The sequence below is a fragment of the Psammomys obesus genome, unplaced genomic scaffold, assembly GCF_907164565.1.
Source record: "Psammomys obesus unplaced genomic scaffold, mPsaObe1.curated_primary_1811, whole genome shotgun sequence".
NCBI lineage: Eukaryota > Metazoa > Chordata > Mammalia > Rodentia > Muridae > Psammomys > Psammomys obesus.
The window spans coordinates 2,685,026-2,707,306 of NW_026596466.1; the positions used below are offsets into that span (position 1 = coordinate 2,685,026).

The following is a 22,281-nucleotide window of genomic DNA, read 5'->3' on the forward strand; positions in this document are numbered from 1 at the left end:
GGGTGTGGCTCAGTGGTAGAGCCCCTGCCTAGAATCCCCCAGTGAGGGGCTGGGGTGTGGCTCAGTGGTAGAGCCCCTGCCTAGAATCCCCCAGTGAGGGGCTGGGGTGTGGCTCAGGGATAGAGCCCCTGCCTAGAATCCCCCAGTGAGGGGCTGGGGTGTGGCTCAGTGCCTCTTGGTTGTCACCTGTGCAAACTATGTATCTCTCTTGGAAGTTCTTGACTGGAGAGCAGGTAGCCATTTGATCTGGGTTCCAACCCAGTCCAATTCTTTGCTTACCTTGGCCATGTCCCTACCCCCATGTAACTCTTGCTGTCTCTCCTGTCACTAGGTCGCTGAAAACATTCATGGTGAGGAAAAGGCTCAATAGCACAGCGCTTGCTGTTCAAGCATGATGACTGGGGTGCAATCCCAGCACCCACATAGAAAGCCAAGGGTGGCGGTGTGCCTCTTATCCCAGTTCTGGGCCATGGAGACAGCTGGCCAAACCAGCAAGCCTCAGGACAGTGAGAGCCCCTGTCTCGAAAGACAAGGCAGACGGTGCCTAGGAAGTGACACCCCACTGACAGGAGCTCACGCATGCTCATACGGACAATGAACGAGTGAAGAGCGTTTGCACAGAGGCCTCTCAGTTCCGGCCTTTCACCTGTAACCATGTCTGCCTCATAGCCCTGCATTTGTCCCTGCCTGTGTATGCAGGTGGGGCTGGCCATATTCCTGAGCAGTAACAGGGCAGGAGTCCCCTGGTGTTCTCTGATGGCAGCTGCACACACACCACATACACCACACAGACACACATGTACCACACACACACAGACACACGCACAAACACCACACACCCACACAAATAAAAATTTTAAACTTTCTTAAGAAACTCAAGAAAAGCCCCAGGTGGCAAACAAGAGGAGGAGACTCTTAGTGTCATTAACCCCCAGGGGAATGTGGCGTGATTGGCACCTATAAAAATCATCTACTCTGGACCAGGCACAGGCAGCCGTCTAGAGACGATTCCAGCCTGTGGGCGCTGTGCACAGGTTATCGGCAGACACGGCGTCGTTTATCTGGGAACTTGATCCTGGAACAATCCTCGTGCTTGTCCAGCCCAGCCCCTTCCTCTCCTGGAAGAGGGCTTTTGCCGCAGGGCTACCCTTAACCTTTGACCCCCCCCCCCCCCGTCTCAGAAACAGAAGGAGAAGAATATTTATCTGGGACAGTCACTGCGTAGCCTCAGCAGATAATGTATGGAAACCACAAGGCACGGTGTCATTTGTCCCTAACTGCGGGGAATCTGGGTTATTATTTTCTATCTGCAGTCCACTTCCCACACTGAGCTATTACCGAGAGAAAACTCCTCACCCTCGGGCCTCTGTTTGTACCTTCCTATTATTTTCCCTCCGATAAATGCGGCATCATTAGCAGGCCCTGCGCCCTGCTGCACGGAACATAAAAATTAACACCCGCTCCTCACCCTGACGCGCCGAAGAGGCTCATTCTCTGGACCTCCGGCCGTCTCTTTCCTGCATACCTCCGATGAAAGAGGCAGCTCTTGCATTTTTAGAGAATAATGACGGATGGTGTTCCGAGCTGAGAGCGGTTCCGAGGATGAGGCTTCTTATGTAATTATGGTCAGAAGCATTAGCGGGTGGGATCTCAGCGAGCTGAGGTCAGGAGGCTGCGGTGTGTTTGCAAAGAACGGCCACGCTTACTGGAGAGGAGGAGGAGAGCGCGGCCTGAGAGAAGCCCTGTTTTTAAGGTTATGGGTGAATTATGATAATACGGGCATTGAAGAGAGCGAGGCCAAGCATGAGGGACACTGATCCAGAGGGAAGATTAAAATGCACAATGAGAGGCTTCTGCTGCCTTCAGAACGCGCTGTAGGGTGGAGGGGGCACTGCTCGCCGAGAAAACCGGCTGGGGAAGCCAGAGGGAGGACGGGGTAAGGCGACACAGCCGTGGGCAACAGGCCTCGCGGGGTCCCCACTCCTTCAAGTCTGACCCTGCGCGCTGGAACAGCTGTCTGGGGCTTTGTCTTGACATTCTAGGCAGCGGAGAACCTTTTCTGGGCTGCACCGATGCCGACAACCAAAGGCATCAGTCTCCCTGGTGATGCTCAGGGCCCCAAAGCGGGGCCATCAGCAGGACACGGTGCTGTTAGGCCTTGCTGGCTGCTTGGAGGCCACGAAGCCCCCAGCTCACGTCCACAAAGGGGCAGAGAATACAGAAGAGGCCTAAGGGTCCCCAAAGCCCTGCTCATAGCCCACAGCATGTAGCTGTAGGTTTGAAGCTTCTCTCCTGGAGGGCTGGGATCACAGAAATGCCACGGCAGGGTTCTCAAAGAGCCTTCAAGGTTGGTGCTGGGTCCTGGCTGGCTGGGGGCCTTCTGATGTGAGCAGAATCTGGGGCGTGTGGCCTGGCTAGGGCACAGTTCTGAAGAATGCACACATGAAGCCTAGCTTACCAGTGTTCAGGGGTGTGCGAACAGTCTGCCACATTGGGGGCGGATGGCTATATTCAAGTAGTTCCACAAACCCCCAAAGGGAGTCTGTAACTGCTCAGAGCTCTCCATGGTAAAATATTTACTAGGCAAATAAGTGAGTTCTCTCTCCCTCCGGGCACCCAGTGCTGCTTCATGCTGTTAATCTCTTCAGGAAATGCAAGAACGTGTTTTCATACAGACTGGGAAGGCGTGAGCTGCAGTTGAGGCCACAGGCTTAGAAAACTGCCGTGGCAGCCTGAGCTCCCGGGAACATCCATTCCAGGTAAGTCAGGAAAACAGATGCTTTCCTTTCCACCCAGCAACACCTAGGATCTTTAGAAAAAAAAAAAAAATGTCTGTCTCTCTTACAGCGTCTGTGGTCTGGTGTATTGGCCGTAACCATCCCCAGGTGACCGGTCACCAGATAGCATCTGCTATCACCAGATGCCATTACAACCCCAAACCACACAAAGACCACGCTGCCCAGTTGACAGAGTTACTGCCTCCAGACTTAGTACTTGTGTGAGACGGTCAGTTTTGTCATCTCTGGAATCAACTAAGAGACAGGGAGGTGAGGGCATTCCCAGGAAGAGGGGGGACTGCTCCAGAGTGGGCAGCACCTTCCAGCAGCCCAGATACACAGAGACTGGCAGGAAAAGCAGAGCTCTGCTTTCCTGCCTTTGCTCCCTCCCTGCTGGCAAATGCATCTGCTCTTACGTTGCTGCTGTTACTGCCACTCTTCACTGACATCGGGACCCAATTTCTTTAGACTTCCAACGTCCTCCAGGCCCTAGGCACCAGACTGGGACTTCTGAGATATCAGACTCAGGGACTGACAAGCCACCCAGTTCTCGGCCTCTCCAGCATGCAGATGGCTACTGTTGGCTTCCCCAGCCTGTCTCTAGTTAATTCCCTTTGTGATATATACTCATATCAGTTCTCTTCTTCTATTGAACACTGACTGATACAGGGTGCTACAAGGATGTAAATATCACCTATTTCCTCCCTATTGGTTTGTAATTTCCCGTGATGGCCCCACCAGGACTTCACATCACACTCAATGGTCCCAGCTGAGAGACTAGGCCAGTGAGTAAGGATGCTTGCTATGTCAGCATGAGCTCACGAGTACCCACATAAAATCCCTGGTACCCACGTAAGAAGTCAAGCGTGGCTGTATGTGCATGTCTGTGACCCCAGCACCTCGGGGGACAGAGAAAGGAGGGTCACTAGAGCTTGCTAGCCATCAGCCTAGCTCCAGAGTCACTGGGAACAAAGCAGAGAGTGATAGAGCAGGACACCCAGGGTCCTCCTCTCCCTCTGTGTGGGCACAGGTGCCCACACCTGAATACCCGTGGACACACACACACAGGGCCCGTGTGTGTGTGTGTGTGTGTGTGTGTGTGTGTGTGTGTGTGTGTTTTGCTGCACAAGCTAAGGGAGGCATAAATGGGGAAACTGAGGCCTGGGAACACAAGTGACTTTTTATAAGTCCATTTAGTTAGTAATGGCAGGCTGGGGTCTGAGCACTGGCCATGAAGCTTTTGGGCTTTTACTCATCACCTGCTTTTTCTCTGCCTTATGATAATGTGGAGCCGAAGCCTCTGGGAGAAACGTCAACCGCACTCCTAGACCTGAGCCATGCAAATGGCACATCACAGCTGCCTCCTCCTGCCTAAACAAACCTGCTTAAAGGGATAGCCTGCCAAATATGTGTGCTTCCCTCTTACTGTTTTCAGGGCCTCACATAGCCCAGGCTAGCCTTGAACTCACTAAACTCGCCGAGGATAACCTTTAACTTATCTTCAGGTCCTCCTGCCTCCACGTCCGCAGTCCTGGGATGGCGGTGTGCCTCCACACCCAGTTTACCCAGGGTTCCGAGCATGCAAGCACTCTGGCAACAGAGCTACTCCCTGAACTCCACAGAGCAGCGGTTCCCAGCCTTCCTGCCGCCGTGACCCTTCAGTGTGGCCTCTCACGTTGTGGTCACCCGCAACCATAAACTTATTTTGTTGCTACCTCATAACTGTCATCATAATGTAAATATTTGATTTGCAGAATATCCAATATGTGACCCCCCCCCCAAGGGGCAGAGACCCACAGATTGAGAACCACAGCCAGGCCCTGTAAAATTCCTCTCTGCTTTCTCTTGTATGTCCTCCCTCCACCTCATGTGAGCTCTGCACAGGCCCTACCAGCAAAGCACACCCCAAGAGCCACCACTTCACCTCAGCTAGCCCCCCAGGCCCAGAAACTATATAAACCCTTTTCCCTTAAACACCTGCCTTAATACTGCACTGAAAATGCCATCATTTCCTGTGGGACCCAGGTAGCTGCAAACCCATTAGACCCAGCCTACCGTCCACTTGGGGGCACTAGGCTCATTTGAAAACCATGTCACTTCCTTCTCGGGGTCTAGCATTTTGCTGACGAGAGAAGCGCTGTGAACCTAAGGAGAACAACCCTTTATTTTTGTAAACTACAGTCTTGGCATTCGATCATCGCTGCAGCAGAGAGCAGGAGGCTTCCTCTGAATCTTACAGGAGGACCCCAGGTAAGAACCTGGCCCTGTGTTTGCGTGGGAGGCACTCGGGTGAGAGACTGGAACTCTAGAATTGTGCTCCAATGCCCGAAATGTGGCCTGCTCTGCTGTGGCCTTGTGGGGAATGCTCCTGGGAAACTGGGTGTCCGGCTCTGTTTGTTTCACGGTGATCTGCTGCCTGCGGCCCTGCTGAGAGCAGCCTCTTCCCAAAGCGTGGTTTGCTTCTGTGCTGACCACCTGCTCCGAGGACATTTCCCTAGCCCTGGCCTGAGCCCACTGGGCTGGCTCCAGATGGGGCTTGCTTCCTTTTCCAGCCAGAGCTCCTTTCCTCAGGGGCTTCCATAGCCACTGTGATTGTGGCTACAAGCATTTGCAACCTCAAGGCCACCAGGCTCAGAAGCTCTTTGCTCATGGCAACACTCATATCTGGTAGCTGCAGAGATTCCGCCATGGGAGGTCAAGGAATGGACAGGCCTTGGCCTCCTGGAGTGGATGATTGGGTGTTATCCTGGCCCACCCAAAAGAGGCAAGCACTCCTCAAAAACACACCCTTTGGGCCTCTTTCTCTGTGTTGCAGGAGATGCATGGGTTTTCAGACGTGTGTGTGTGTGTGTGTGTGTGTGTGTGTGTGTGTGTGTATGCTTGTGTGTGTGCATACTGTATGTATGTAGGGTACTGAACACCACCTTAGGTGTGGTTCCTCAGCTACTGTCCACTTTGTTTTTTGAGGCAGGGTCTCTCACTGGCCTGGGACTTCCCAGTTTGATGAGGCTGCCTATGCAGCGAGTCCATGGGCTCCACCTGTCCACACTCCCGGTGCTGGGATCACAGGCATGTCTCGGCATGCCTGAATTCCCTTCACACGGCTTTTAGGAGATCCACCCTGGGTTCTCATGTTCACATAGCAAACACTCTACGGAGACACCCCCCAGTCCTCAATCTCCTGAAAAATTTTCTGAGACTTATTTTTTTTAGGTACATGGATGTCTTGCCTTCATGTATGACTGTGTACCATATGTGTGCCTGGTGTCCATGGATATCAGAAGAGGGTGTCAGATACCCTGGAGTTAGAGCTCGTTTGTGAGCTGTCATGTGGGTGCTGGGAATCAACCCTGGGTCCTCTGAAAGAGCAGCCACTCTTAACTGCCAAGCCCTCTCCAGCCCCTGAATCTGTCTTTAATAAAAGTGGAATTCTTTCTTTAAACCAAGTCTTCCACTGGCAAAATCAAAAGCAGCCAATAGCAGTGACTTGTGTCACCCGCTCATGATTTCAGATGAAGAATTTTACTGGGAACTTCCCAGTAAAATGGGGACCAGGTGGACGTCCCCAGGGACCTGGGTCTGCCCATATTCTGTGACCTTTTTCCTGAAGTGCCTGGGTTTCCTTGTGTCACACTCTTCAGCACATGCTTGCCCATAATCCCCATCTGGCCCATCTCTGGGTCCTCTCTGCTCTCAGGCAGAAGCCACCAGAGGCCCCTTGCTCCCAGGGCTGGGGCCATGGCTCCCCTTCCCCACCCCAGACTCAGCTCCACCCGCCCCAACCTCCATCCAAGTTAGTGACTCTGGATCCTGTCAGCCATCACTTGCAGTAACTCTTCCTTCAGGCGGCGGGGGTGGGGTGGGGTGGGCTGAGAATGAGCAGGCCTCACGCAGTCCTGCCTTCCACCAGGCAACAGGAGTGAGCATGGACTCTTAACTGACTTATCGAGAGGGTAAACCAGTAAAGGCGCCGACTGGCGCCGTTTGCTGGCTCTCCACCAGCCTCCTCAGAGCTGCGTCTGGCTCTGTGAAGTCAGATGCCTGAGGTTCACATGTCATCCCGGCAGCCTCTCCCACGGGTCAGCTCGGGCCTCATAGTGGGAGACAGATGCTTCCAAGAGCCAGGTCAGCGCCGACTATGAAAAACTAGCCTGCCACCTCCCAAACACCTCCCACAGCCTGGAGTGGAAGGGGGTCGATTACGAATGGGCTTGCCATGGACCGCAAACAAATGGAGGGAAATCTGGGTTAATAAAATGTAAATTTCACTGCAGGAGAAAGCCTCCGTGCCCTCCTCAGGAGCAAAGGAGGCCTGTGGTGCTCTGTGCCCGGGGTGCTGCTGCGCTGTGATTGTGTCCACTCCTCACCGTCTAACAGAAACGGGAGGGAACAAATCTCTCGCCCTTTCCCAGCGCTCCTTACCCAGAATCACACCGTTGGGCTCCTCTGGGGGCTGCCACACGATCCGTACTGCAGTGAGTCTCACTTCGGGGAACACCAGCCGCACGGGGGGGCCTGGGGCTGAAGGGAGACACAGTGAGACAGGGGGTTCCGTGGACAGCCCCGTGCTCCAGTGACCACCACGGTCCTCCCTGTGGTTTCCTTTTTTATTTATGTTTAAAATAATCAATCTGCCTTTCAAAATGATTAATTTATTATTCATGTGTTTTTGTCTGTGATTTATGCTGCGTGTATGCAGCATGTGGCTAAGGAGGCCAGAAGAGGGCATCAGATCCCCTGGAGCTGGAGTGACAGGCAGTTACGAGCTGCCCAATATGGGTGCTGGGAATCGAACACAGATCCTCCGAAAGAGCAGCAAGCATTCTAGTTGCTGAGTCATCTCTCCAGCCCTTATTTTTAATTTTATACCTGGCTCTTTATGTGGGCTTTAGGGGATTTGAACTCAGGTCCTCATGCTTATTCAGTAGCTGTTTACTGAAGATAAAGGTGATTTGTCTTTCCAGTCCATGTTATCAAGGAAGGACTTCTGGACCCTCACTGGCTCTGTATAACTGTGATGGTTTTGAATCCTGCCCACCTGGTTTAGAAAACCACGTTCTGAAGCTACACTTGTATGACATAACAAACAGCTCACAGCAACACTAGCCCGAGGGTCACTTATGACTTTGAGGTAAGTATTTCACCACTGTGAGTCCAGATTCCTTTGCTGGGTTTGACATTCGTAGAGCAGGCGATTGGCAACTATGATGGTTACTAACCATTACCTTGACAGGGGGATCTAGAATCAGGTAGGAGACACAGCTCCAGCCATGTCTGTGAAGGGCGTTCCAGATTGGGCTAACTGGGGTTGGAAGACACACTCTGAACACGGGTGTCCCTGTCCCAGGGCTCAGAGCCTGGACTGTATAAAAAGGAGAAAGGAAGCTGGGCTCCAGCAACCCTCTCTCTGCTTCCTGACTGTGACACAATGTGAGCAGTTGCCTCAGCCTCCTGCTCATGCCTTCCCACCATGATGGACTGTGCACCCTCCAACTGTGAGCCAAATAAAGCTTCCTCCTTAAGTTGCTTTTGTCAGGTACTTGGGTACAGCCAGGACAAAAGCAACCAATGCAACAATGTATCCCTTAGCCCCCACAGCCACTGATGAAGCACGTTGACAATCTGCGCTTCCTGGCCTACGCTTGCCTCACTCACCTGCCTTAGAAAATTAAGAGCTGGTGCTCACAGATGCGTATAATAATTCTTCTCTGTGGCTCAGTGCGCAGATAATTTAAAATGCGGTTATGTCTTGTGGAAAGACTAAGTAATAGGGCTTCAGCCCTCAGGAAACAGATTTGTTTAAGCGAGCAGGCAAGTTAGTGTGTGGCCCGTGCGAAGCCTTCTCATGGGACGTAATCACAGATCAATCTCCACGCAACGGCACGGAGCAGCTGATGCAGAAACAGGATACGGGGAATGCCCATTCTGGGCAGGTGAATGTGGACCTGTGTGCTGTTACCTCTACACGGGGGAAACAAATGTTCAGAGGAGGCCACAGGCTCAGATGTCAGGACTAATTTATAACGCCGGTGTGACATAGCAGTGACCTCCTGCGTTGTCCCTGAGGCTGAATGGATTGTGTCAAAGTGAAGAAAGAAGACATGTTTATATAAATAATAAAACAGCAAAAGAAAAACAAACATTGCCTGAGTAGAGGGGTCCTTTAGGAAGAGTAATGGCAGTGAACACGGACGGAGTTTCTAAAAGCTCTCTCTCTCTTTTCAGGGGACTGAGCTGGAATGCGCACACACGGGCGATGGGTACGACTTGCGGCTAGCATGGACCAGTCACTGTGCCCCTGTGCTTCCCACCTGCCTCTAACCCCTTGCCTTGGAGAAAGCTGAAGGAGTCATCCTACAGAAGCAGTGAGGGTTGTGACAGTGAACATGACAGGCTCTAGAATCACCTGAGAGACATGTCTGTCTGTCCTGGCACATCTGTGACAGATTTCCTAGATTAGGCTAACCGAGGTGGGAAGACCTATCCCAAGTGTGACCAACACCATCCCGTGGGCTGGGGTCAAAGACTGAGTCAAAAGGGAGGAAGCGAGCTGAGCATCAGAATTCACCCATCTCGGCTTCCTGACTGTGATTACAATGTGACCGGCCGCCTCCGCTCCTGCCACTGTGCCTTCCTGCCGGAGTGGCCAGGACCCTCAGACCGTGAGCCAAATCAGCCCTCCTTCCACTAGGCTAAGTAAATAATACAGAGCCAAGGCTCGATCCACGTGCTGTGTGAAAGCGGAAGACGGGCATGCTGTGGCTCATTAACCATACCAAGGTGCTTAAGCAACACTATCGTTTCCATTCTGTCAGACACTTCTGATCCCGAGGTGGGTGCTTGGGCCGATCGGTATTTTCCCCCTGACATATTCATTATGGCCTGTTTAATAACGATCGTGCGAAGGAGCTAACCTTTAAGTGTTTGACATCTGCAAAGTGGAAAAACATATTTACTGATGATTTAGGTTCCCATAAAAACAAAGCCAGTAAGATGTGCTTGTTACTCAAATCTGGAAGCACCGGAGCTGGGGGCCCCTGGGTGCTGTCAAACATGTTGCTCTTTAGCAGGAACTTGTAATTAACAACCCGAATGCAAATGTTGAGGCCTGCACTCCCCATGAGAATGGACACAGGTCCAGAGGGGAGTTTTCATCTGGATCTGTAGAGCTGTTACCAAGAGGATGGGCTCATGCTTCATACCCTAGCCAACCCTCACAAGCGCCTGCCCATAGCATAGTCAGGACCGAGATTCCGCACAGTCCATAATCGGGCTGTAACAATCGTCTCCAGGCTCAAATTTGCCACATAAATGCCCAGTGACTGGAAAGTAATTTTTGTTTTGTTTCTGTTAACTAGAAAAAAAAAAAAGTGTTTGAAAAATTTACATTAAAAACAGCTGCAGTCTGATTGGTGTGGCTTGGGGAATTAAGCCAGAAGGCCGCAGCCATGTACTTACTGTCGTCTTTGGTGCGCTCCAGGACGAGGGGCGAGCTGGGGACACCGTTCCCAATTCGCGTGAAGGCCAGCACCTGCAGCTCGTACACCACGAACTTGCGCAGGCCGGCCAGCAGAGCAGACTGCGTGTGATTCCCTCGAACCATGTGGCTTCTCGGCTCCGGGTCCAGGTCTTTGGCTCGGTACAGAATCTGAAGCGTCACGTGCAGACGGTTAGGCTAATCGGGTGCCCGGATGGGCACTCCATGCGACAGGCTACCAGCAAGGACCCAACCCACGGGCTCTCCTGCATGGGGGCAGCTGTGTTGAGGGAGTTTGGGATCTCATTTCTATCCACTGGCATCTAGGCGAAAGGTGGCCTTGAGGCACCTATACTGCAGAACAGTGGCTGTTGTCACACAGATCTGTCCACAGCCTGGTGATCTGGCTGCCCGGGCACAATTTGGCAAGATCTGAAGCTCTCAACTGCAGCCATGCCAAATGCTCTCACTGAAGCTTGGTCTTGGGCACAGACCTTTTGCTTCCTATAAATGGAGCTTGTGGCTCTAAGAAGTCCCTTGAATAAAAAAAAGGGGGGGGGGGAGTGTTCCTGACCTAGCAGATCTGCTTTTCCCCATGTGAACCCAAGGCTTGCCCCCGACAGGGATGACCGGAGATGAGCTCCTCCAGGACCTCCTCCTACTCCTCCCCTCAGTCCTCCCTCTACGTTCAGCCCTATGAACTGTTCCCCAAGGTAAGTGATCCAAGCACTATAACAGAGGAGGTTATCGGGGAGACATCTGAAGACAGCGCAGGAAGCATTTCCCTGTGGGAAGCAGGGGTGTGGCATGGAGCTTTGTCCACCGAGCACACAGTAGGACTGCTGTGCAGCAGAGGACATGCAGCAGGAGGCACTGTCATGTCCCTGTTGTATGCCCTGGATCGCCACGTTCCCTGGGAGTGCCGCATAGCATGGATCCAGAAGGGAGCCTTTACAACACTTATGCAGAGGAGTGCATGTGAGCTCAGAGGAGAGCCACTGAGATTTAGTGTCAGAAAGGCAGCAGGGCAGAGTGGGTAAGCCTGCCATTCCAGCACTTTGAAAGACCATGGGGGAAGACTGCTATGAGTTCAAGGTCAGCTAGTGCTGCATAGTGAGTTCCAGGCTAGCCTGAGCTGTAGTGTGAGATCCTGTCTGATAAATAGCCCCTCCCCCCCAAAAAAAACCAGAAAGAAAACCAGTTACTGAAAGGCAAGAGGGAAAAGAATGCCTAAAACCCACTGAAGATATGTAGAAGGCATTTTCTTATTTTACTGGGGATTGAAGCCAGGGACTCATGAATGATGGACAAGCAATTAGTCACCAAGCCACACCCCAGCCCCTCACTGGGGGTTATAGGCAGGGGCTCTACCACTGAGCCACACCCCAGCCCCTCACTGGGAGATTCTAGGCAGGAGCTCTGCCAGTGAGCCACACCCAGCCCCTCACTGGGGGATTCTAGGCAGGGGCTCTACTGTTCCAGTCCAGTTGATCATCCCATGAGAGCATTAGTGAATAGAATTAGAGATGCCTATTGTGTTGCTTGGGAGACTAGAGCTAGAGAGAGAGACAGAGCCAGGAAATTGCATTGGGCACCTTTGAGAAAGAAGAAAGAAATGGGTTTTAAAGAGTCTAGACAGCAGCTTAGAAGATGGGACCCAGAGAAGCTAGGAAAAGTCCAACTCTAACAGAAGACAGCCCTGCCTAGGCTCACCCTAAATCAGCCCTCTGAAGAAGCAAAGGCCACTTCCCATAAAGCCCCCAATTTCTCATAGCAGCTCTGGGAAGTGGCAACTATGGTCATTCTCATCCGACAATGCAGGAGACGGAAGCTGCATCCATTCATGGGCCCAGGGCCCAGGATGCCTGAGCCAGGCCAGGCAGAGCCAGGACCTGGCTTGCTGGTCAGGGACCCACTTGCATTTGTGCCCTGGCTGATGCCTGGGGAGCAGTTCTCCTAGTCCTTCCCAGACAGGATAGACGATAAAGTCAGGAACTGGCCCAGGTGACAGATCTCTGACATCTCCCCATTAGCCCAGAAGGCGGAGCAAAGTCAGCATGAGCACCAACCTTGTAGCCCAGGATGAGCCCATTCTGGTCCGGCTCAGGGACGGAAGCCCACGTCAGTAGGATCTGGGTGGAGCTGACGGCCTCCGCGGACACATTCTCAGGAGGAGCTGAAGGGACTGCAGAAGAAAGCACCACACGGTTGGCATCAGCAGTCACTGGCTGGCTCTGAACAGAGGGGCATTTTTAGACACACACACAGGCACACACACATGGACACACACCACACACATGCACACGCACATGCGTGCACACAGCACACACACATCCATCAGGATATCCTTGAAACAGCAGTGGTTCTGAGTGCTATGTGTGGATCAGATAAGCCTGTAGGTGCACAGAACATATGTAAATCTCTTTATTATGAGCAACAAATTCCGTAAATCCTGGGTATTTAGAACTCAATTCTACCTAAGCCCAGCCAGCAAGAAAACGCGCTCCGTCTGTTTCGGGTAATAACTTAAAGAGCTGTAGGCTTTTATCTCGAACAGGAATTCCTCAATTTCATATGGCTACTAGCTTATTGAGATGGCCAAGCATGGAGGTCCGTGAGGGCTGCAGAGAGGAGGTGGCTGGAGGGGGTGACGGACGGAAGGCTGGACCCAGGGATTCTTCGGCTGTGTATGGGGGAGTGTGTTTATCTCTGTATGTGTGTGTCTGTTAGCTGGAGGCGGACTTTGGGTAACACCCCTCAGGACACCGGCCATGTTGTGCTTTAGACGGGCTCTCTCACTGCTGCCTGGGGCTTGCTGGTTTATCTGGGTGGACTGGCCAGTGAGGCCCAGGGAGCCTCTTACCCCCTTCCCCCAGTCCTGGATTTTCTATATGGGCTCTGGAGCTTGAACTCGGGGCCTCACCCTTCCACAGCAAATGCTTTACCAAATGAGCTGTCTCCCCGATCTCAAATAAAAAAACTTCGGACAGATCACCGTTACTCAAGAGAAGGGGGAAGGGAGGTGCTGGTCAAGACACAGCCTAACAGAACAAGCTGGGAATGACACTGGGTGGAACATCATCCATTCTTCTCCCTCTACCCACAGGGATCTTCCTGGAGGTGGAATCATGGCAGAAGTCACTGGCTGCCCACTTGTCCAGCACCACAGAGGCAGCACCTAGGAGGTGGCCCTGCTTTCCTAGAGACACGAAGAACCTCTCCTAACCCACTCAGCCTGGCCAGGATGGGTCTGTGAGCACGGCCCAGCATAAGAACGCCGTATGAGTACACTTCAAGGATGGAGCTCGGCGATCCTCCCGGTGTTCGGAAGGGCAATGATTGACAGTCAGCCCGACTAGAAGATGAACCTTCTTCCCAGACATGGCCGTTGAAAGTTATCCAGCAAAATAAGATGTGAATGAGACACACATGTCACAGGTAAGGACTGTTGCTGGATAACATGATCATTCCATTCCGGCAGAGATCACCTGGGCTCACAGCCAAGGTAATAATTGAGCAGAAGAACAAACAGGAAGTATATTATTTACTTTTCTGTTGCGGTGATAAAAAGGCAACTTAAGGGTTGAGTCTGGCTCACGGTCTGAGGGTGCACAGTCCATCCTGGTGGGGAAGGTAACGGCAGTAGAAGTACAAAGCGCCTGGTCACATTGTCTCCACAGCCAGGAAGCAGAGAGAGATGGATGCTGGGGCTCAGCTCTCTTTCTCCTTATTGCGCAGCCCAGGACGCCAGCCTGGGGAACGGCGCTGCCCATACTTAGAGAGTGCACTGTGTCTTCCCACCTCTGTTAACTTAATCTACATAACTCCTCACCGGCGTGTTCAGAGGCTTGCCTCCTAGGTGATTCTAGATCCTGCCAAGTTGACACTATAGGTCATCACAGGTGGCCATGTCAGTTGGTTGGTGGAGCTATTGATGGTCTCAAGTCGGAAGAGAGTCACCAGACCCTCACCTAAGATTCCAGCCATCACTCCCTTCTGGCCTTCCTCAGCTGCAAGGCATTGTGGGAGATGCTAGGTTCTATAAGAAGTTGCAAGTTGACCGACAGGGAGACTGTGCTGCAGTTTCCTTGGGGCCATCATCCTTGATGGGTGGGTTGTGTCCTTGATGGGTGGGGCTTTGCAGCGATTCAGCCGCTTTGGGTCACTCACGATCCCGCCAGTAACACTTCACCTATGCTCGCAGGGAGCCCAATAAACTTACTGCTTCCCCAAGGAGGACTTGGCTAGAACCATCGCTTTGGAACGTGGCTGGCGCACCAGATGGTGATCAGCTGTTTGTTCGTGTTTCCCTAAAAGAGTCAGTGCAACTACCATTGATGACTTGACTCAGTTCTCAGAGGCAGAGGGCTTGTCTGTGCTCCACCTGCAGGGCTCCCTGGTCACCTTAAATGCTACTGCGGCCTTGCCTGAAAAACTGCTTACGTAGATGCTTATTTTATTTTAATTTTTAAAAAGCGATAAAACAGTACTTTGGATCACTAAGTAAAAGGGGCTGCTATTGTTACAAGCGTGGAAGCATGCTGTTTATCAGACTCCATTTTCTGACTTGATTTAAAATAAAATTGCAACCCCAAATGTGTTGTATGCCTGTTACATTTATGCTGTGTTCTGAAAACTGTCCCTGTTCTTTAAAGAGAGAGAGGGCATCGTCATAGCAACCCAATTGGTTCACCTCTTGGCCCCCCACCTGTTTCCTATGGGCCAATCTTGGCAACTCTTAAGTGCCTACTCTGAGATGCGGTTACGCGATCATTCACTCACAGGAGGCCCAACTGGGTCTCCAAAGAGCCAGGGCAACCTGGAGACTTAGCGCTGGGCTCAGAACCTCACAGTTTACCACCTGGAGAGAATCTGCCAGGTAGGGCTATTAAGTATAGGAAATGCCATATTTCCAGATTGAAATTTCAGCTGATTCAAATTCCCCTGGAACAAAGCCTACCTTTTTTTTTTTTTAGATGTAAAGAAGAAGAATTGTACCCATTATCTGTTCCCAGGAACATTTGACTTCTTTTCCAATTTATCCTAAGTTTTGATATGTTCTTAGAAATTCTCCTTTCATCAAAACCAAAATGGCCCAGCATGCTTATTTTCTCTTTCTCCACTTGATTTTTTTCCCCCTTCAGGGAGGTCTCCCTGCTGTTCTCCACTGCCCCGTGGGGCCTCTCTTAGCTGTTCATGTCTCATTTATCTTTATAATACGTCACAGAACCCGTTAGACCACACTTCAAACTATTAAACTTCATTTAAACGTGGTTCAAAAATGTTTGGTTTTGCTTCTAACCCCCTTTTGGGTATTTCTGTGTATTGTGAGATTATTCTTTATGTTTTTACATTAGTGTGTGTGTGTGTGTGTGTGTGTGAGAGAGAGAGAGAGAGAGAGAGAGAGAGAGAACATACATGTGGGTAGGACTTCACATACTGTAGCATGCATGTGAAGGTCAGAGGTCAACCTACAGGAATCAGCTCTCTCTACTCTGTGGGTCTTAGGGATTGAACTCAGGTTGCCAGGTTTGGGGCAAGTGCCTTTGCCAGATGAGCCATCTTGCTGGCCCAGTGACATGAAGTCTCAGGGAAGACTTTTGGTTAACTGATGTGAGACTTTCTGGACACAGGTGGGTGCCATTGGTCTCCTCCCCAGCTCACTCTATCATGCACCCCCACACCTCAAACGGCCAGCTCCTGCAAAGTGCCCCTGTGACTCTGTGCCAACCAAGAATGCTGGGCACTGCCTATCAGGAAGGAGCTCTCTAGCGGGGAGGGCTAAGGGGTGAAGATTGGTGAGTCACAGAAGTCAGCGTGAAGGAAGCCCCAGCTCTGACTTCTAGCAGCGCATAAACACGGTGTGGTGGAAATTCCCCTATAGTCCCAGCAAGCTTGTAAGACTGCCACGGGGGGGGGGGTAAGGGAGGGGGGGAGAGAGGGAGAGAGGGAGGCAGAGGGGGAATCAGGGGTTCAAGGTCATCCTCAGCTATAGAGAGAGTTCAAGGCTAGCCCAGGTCACACTAGAATCAAAAGAGAGGAATAATAAAATAAAGAGTCCAAATTGCTACAGCTGGGAAGGGCATGCTGGCCCAAGGGAGAGGCCCCCAAGGCAGGAGGTAGAGAAGCTGAGTCCTCCGGGACCATCAGCACAACAGTGGCCCCCACTGGAGAGTCTCCGGGTGTGTGTTGTAATTCATGCAGCCCAGAGCGACCGGTTTAGACTGTCTATGCCTGTGAGGGATCAGCTGGATTAGACAGAGGTGAGGAACCCCAGGCTGAAGGAGGGGAGCACCACTCCAGGGGCTAGGTTCTTGGACTGCATAGAAGGAGGAAGTGATCTGAGAGCTAGCGTTCACCGCTCTCAGAAGCCTGTTTGCACTCCCCCGCCAAGGCAACTGTGGCAGCCCTGAGAGCTGCAACCAACCCTTCCTTCCCCAAGTTTGCTTCCTGCCTGGTATTTTATCACGAGGGAAGAGTATGCCTAAGGGTGAGCTACCTGTTTTAAGTGGTAAGTTTGTGTTTCAGATTTTGCACAATCCAACTGCTGCCCGATGCATAAAGCTCTGATCCCTCTGCAACCCTGCAAACATTCACTAAGCCGTGCTTTCCGTTTTGACCTTCTTGTGGGTCTGAAGTGGCATCTCTGTACGACTTGGATTTGCATTTCTTTCCTGGCTAATGATGCTGCGCTCCTTCCCATGTGCCCATTAGCCATTTGTCTCCGTCTCTGGAGAACTGTCTGTTCAGGCATTTGCTCCATTCTTAATAGGATCATTTGCCTTCTTATTGTGAAGTAAGAGGTCTTGGGTGTTTATATCGGAACCCCACGCCAGACATAGCGCTTGGGGAGATACCTTCCAGTTGAGGCTTTCTCATTTCCTGTATGATAGTTCCTATATTCCCATTTAAAGCCCTGACACTTTCCTTTCGATGAGGTCTAATTTATCTAATTTGCTGTTGTTTGTGCTTTTGCTTTCTGCGATCAGGCTTGTGCATGGATCTCTCTTCCGGGAGCATACAGACCACACACACAGGACATATCAGAATCCAGACCCGACACAGGCACAGGCCGGGTGCTCATCTGTTTTCTCTGCAGCCTCGGCAGATACACGTGGCTCCCTGAGGCAGGCACTTGTGGTCCCCTACAGAAGAACACTGTCTCCACACATCCATGGATGACAGGCTAGCCCTTCTGTCCCTGTGTGGGCATAGAGGGCCAGGTCCTAAAAAGACGAGGGAAGAGCTGAGGAGATGGCTCAGACAGGGAAATGATTGCCTTACCCTCATGAGGATCTGATTCTCAGTCCTCATGTTTTCCTGTTTGCTTGTGTGTCTGTTTTAAAGCAGAGGGCTGGAAGGATGGCTCAGCAGTTAGAGCACTGGCTGCTCTGCTAGAGGACTCAGGTCCCATTCCCAGCTCCACAGAGCAGTTTACAACTGTCTGTGGCTACAGTTCCAGGGGGTCTGATGCCCTCTTCTGGACTTGGCCGGTACCAGGCATGTAAGACACACATGCAGGTAAAACATACTATAAAAAGGGGAGAAAACCTGGGTGAGGTGGCTCTCAGTTATAATCCCAGCGCTGGGGAAGCTGGGACAGAGGCTCCTCTGTACTCACTGGCCAGCCAGTCCAGCCTAACTGACGAGCTCCATGACAATGAGAGAGCTTGTCTCAAAGGAGCGTGACCTCTGACCTCCACCATGTGCACCCATGCACATGGACATGCACACACATGAACAAACAAACACTCGGGGAAGAGCCACAATGGCTACCCGAGCACAGCTCCTGCTGCTACCGGCAATTTTTCTGTTTTTCTTCTGTGCCTATTGATAAAGTTTAAGACTTCGAAAAAATACTTTTTATCCTTGGCTTTCTAGTTCTCTATCCAAAGTTTTGTTTCTTCAGAGCAATGTTTTATTGGTCTGCCTACTGCTGGATTTAAAGCTGTCCCTTTCAGCCGTGCCCAGGTCCCTTCCTTGTCACAAAGACTCAGCTGAGGAAGAGGAAAGACTTTTAAAGCATCCACACGCTCACACCCCTCTAAGTCGACATCATTTCTTGCTGATACAAACAAAGCCTCATTTGGAAGAAAGCTCTGACTGGTCTTGGTAAACCCCTCTCTAAATAGGGTCCCCACAGAGGTATGCTGGTCGCCACAATGGTGGAACACTCACTGGGGGTGGGGGGTGATTCTTCAGGAATACTCACTGGAGGTGGGGGGTGAGTCTTCAGGAATACTCACTGGAGGTGGGGGGTGAGTCTTCAGGGACACTCACTGGGGGTGGGGGTGGTGAGTCTTCAGGGACACTGACTGGGGGTGGGGAGTGATTCTTCAGGGACACTGGGGGTGGGGAGTGATTCTTCAGGGATACTGACTGGGGGTGGGGGATGATTCTTCAGGGACACTCACTGGGGGTGGAGGGTAAGTTCTTCAGGGACACTCACTGGGGGTGGGGGTGCTGGGTTCCCGGACACATGCTGAGCATTCAGAGTGTTCCTGGCTGGGACGTGGCCCTGCCAGGAGAGTGTTTGCTTGGGTTCTCCAGCACTGCACAAACAGCATGGCAGGTTTTTGCCTCTAATCTCAGCACTTGTGACTAATCCCGTAGTATGTCAGAGCCCCGGTCCTTGAAAGACCCCCACAGAATACAGTTAACAACACACAGGAGCCCCACCTCAGAACCCAAACAATGAGACATCACACCCTCCACTGTGCTGAGCCTCTCAGGGGGCAGGCACTTCTTACTGCAGCAGGCCCTTGAACATACACTGTCTGCATTCATTCTTGACGAGCCGGGCTTGATGCCTGGTGTATCAGTTTCATCTCACAGGGAATTTCTGCTTCCTGCTTCTTATCACTAATAATGAACATTACCATTAACTTAAAAACTCATAAAGTGGGGTTGGGGATTTAGCTCAGTGGTAGAGTGCTTGCCTAGCAAGCGCAAGGCCCTGGGTTCGGTCCTCAGCTCTGGAAAATAAAAAAAAAAAAAACCTCATAAAGTAAGCCCAGCACCTGTTTGAATTGAAAGGAATGCCTGCCTCTAGGGGACGGCTGACACAGGTTATCGACTTGCCGGGCTGTGGAGGTGCCCAGGAGTCTAGAGCCTGGGCACACCCAAGAAGAATGATCTGTTTTAGGTCGGTCTCTGGCCGTGTCCATGAGGAATTATCCTGATTGGGTTAACTAAGAAGGAAGAGCCATTTAGGGGGCAGCTTCACTCTCTGTTCTGGATCTGTCCATACAGGAGGAAGCGAGCTCTTACATCAGTGTGTTTTATCACAGCAACAGCAAACCAAAACAGCAAACCAAACCAAAACACTGAGACAGTCTGGACAAAGCTTTGCTGAACATCAAAGCCTGTCTAAGCTGGGGTCAGGAAGACATCAGCTTAGACGCAGGTAAGACATGAGGACACTCTGCTACCCTGGGATGTGGAGACAGGACCACCAAACCTCATCTCTACTGAGGCACAGAGAACCTTGTCTCCGCACCTGCCCTCTGCCCTCTCACCTGACTCCCGTGTGCGGCCCCGAACCAGCTCGCTCCAGGGCCCAGCCCCGATGGCGTTGAAGGCCTGCATCCGCAGTTCGTACTCCGTCCACTCCTCCAGCTCCTCGATCGTCAGCTCCCTCTCCAGCCGGTCGTTGACAACCTGGGCCAGCGCTGAGGATGGCTGGTCAGAACGCCAGTACTTCACTCTGTAGCCCACAGACTCGGGGTTCCCGTTGTATTGGGAGTCAGGCAGGGGCTGCCAACAAACGACAGGCTGGCATGAGTGGACACCTCCTAACTGCCGCCTTTGAGGGGCTTCCACAAGAAACCCGTCCTATGGTGCCAACTCCGTGGAAAGCATTCTCTTAGGTGAATTTCCCTGGCGCTTTCTAGTGTCTACGTATGCACACATGTGGGTCGTGTGCATGTCCACATGTTCATACCCATGTGCTTGTGGGGGCCTCAGGTTGGTGTTGGATGTCTTCCTCTTCTCCTCCTCACTGCAGTTTTTGAGACAGGGCCTCTCAATGAACCTGGATCTCGCTGACTTGGGAAGACTCGCTGCCCAGCAAGCTCTAGGGAATCCTCCTGTCTCCACTCCTCAGTGCTAGGGCAACAGCTGGCACCCTCATGCCTGCCTTTTCATGTGGGCGCTGCGGATGAGAATTTAGGCCCTCATGCCTGCACAATAGGGACTTTACATACTGAGCCTATCTCCCTGGCCTCATCCCTGCAGCCTTCTGGTCTACCCTCCATGAACGTTTTCTTCTGTTAACTCAACAAAATTCTTTCAGTGACTTTTGCCGGAAATTATTCCCTTTCATATAGCTTGGTTGAACTTTGAGGGAGAAAATTTCTGATTAAACACTGGACTGGCTCTCTTACAAATAATTGCGTATCGGTTCTATGTTGACCAAGCTTAAGGGCTTTCAGATCCTGTACTTAGCACTTTCTGTGTCCTCCCCGGAAAGAGCACTCAGAGTTCCAAGAAGAGAGCAAACGATGATACCAATTAATAAGAAATCCGGGGCTGCTTGAGCTCTTACCCTAATCACACAGTGTAATACTTTGTGGTTTAATAATGGGATTAGCTTTGATGAGGGAACAGCCTGAGAGCGATACGGTTAAGTCCTGACTCCTGGGCAAGCAGGGAAGGCACCGCTGGCTAGTGGCTTCCACCCCATGGCCCACAACTCACCACCCAGCGCAGCCGCAGGCTGGTCTCACTGGCCGTTCGGACAGTGATACTAGTTGGAGCCACATCCGGTGGGGCCTGCAGGGTCTGGATGACTCGGGATGACTGGCTGAAGGGGCTGGGACCTACGATGTTCACTTGCCTCATTCGAAACCTGGAGGAGAAAATGTGAACCGCTGTTATTCCAAAGCAAAGGACAACAGGACAGAACAAGGCCTCCTTGGGCCCTCCTCTCACACAGGTCTTCCTGTGCAACCAAGGCCACCACTCAAGGACACCTAATTGCGCTGGTGAAAAATATAGATCAGATATAGAATACAGAGTCCATCTATGGGTAGTGTTAACTGTCAGTCTGACAGGATTTAGAGTTATCTGGAAGACATGCCCCTGGGCATGCCTGCAGGGATTACCTTGTGTAGACTCATTGAAGTGGCAGACCTGCCCACTGTGGGTGGCGCTATCCCCTAGTTGGAATCCTGGATTGTGTAAGTGGAGGAAGAGCAGTGTGCATTTACTGTTCTCTGCTTCCTGCTGGTGGAGGCCAGGTGAGCAGCTGCCTCACTCTCCTGCTGGATTAGCTTCCCCCCAGTGCAGAACAACCCTTTCCTTCCTTAAGGCGCTTTTCTCAGGGTAGTTCATGGCAGCAACAGGAAAACAAGAAGCGCCTTTCCTTAATAAAAGCCTTTAGAGAAAGGTCTCAAGAGACTCAGTATGATTTCATGGCCAGGTGAAGCAGATTTGATGGAGAAGATGGATAGAAGTTTAAGTGGTCACTTGCCATTGGCTGACTCAAGTTCAGGGTAACATGAGGGGATTAAGGTCCTTCAGAACAGAACCAAATGTCCCAATGTTGCCACCAAACACAGTTTTGAAATTCCAGTGTTTTGAATGGCAGAGGGCATTGCCAGAGTTCATACCTATCCTGGTATGTAGCACAGCTGCAAAGTGCATGTGAGGCCTTCAGTCAATCAGACTTATCTCTACCTCCTTCTAGGGTAATGGCCTTGAGTATGCTAAGCAAAAGTCCTTTACCTTTGAGTCATGCCCCCAACCCCTCACTGGAGGATTCTAGGCAGGTGCTCGACCACTGAGCACACCCCAGCCCCTCACTGGGGGATTCTAGGCAGGAGCTCTACCACTGAGCCACACCCCAGACCCTTACTGGGAACTCTAGGCAGGTGCTCTACCACTGAGCCACACCCCAGCCCCTCACTGGGGGACTCTAGGCAGGTGCTCTACCACTGAGCACACCCCAGCCCCTCACTGGGGGATTCTAGGCAGGTGCTCTACCACTGAGCCACACCCCAGCCCCTCACTGGGGGATTCTAGGTA

The 22,281-nt window shown here is 51.7% G+C and overlaps 1 protein-coding gene across 1 annotated transcript in view; it reads right to left on the reverse strand.

The window, feature by feature from the left end:
- LOC129670104 (protein sidekick-1-like) overlaps positions 1-22,281 on the reverse strand; it is a gene marked incomplete at its 5' end in the record, with an annotated part of 897,806 nt that overhangs the window by 87,003 nt on the left and 788,522 nt on the right. Inside the window, 5 exons of the mRNA XM_055598542.1 lie at positions 7,200-7,298; positions 10,236-10,425; positions 12,324-12,439; positions 19,773-20,010; positions 20,953-21,103. Of these exons, the coding sequence (XP_055454517.1) occupies positions 7,200-7,298; positions 10,236-10,425; positions 12,324-12,439; positions 19,773-20,010; positions 20,953-21,103 (794 nt within the window). The remainder of the gene's footprint in view (positions 1-7,199; positions 7,299-10,235; positions 10,426-12,323; positions 12,440-19,772; positions 20,011-20,952; positions 21,104-22,281) is intronic.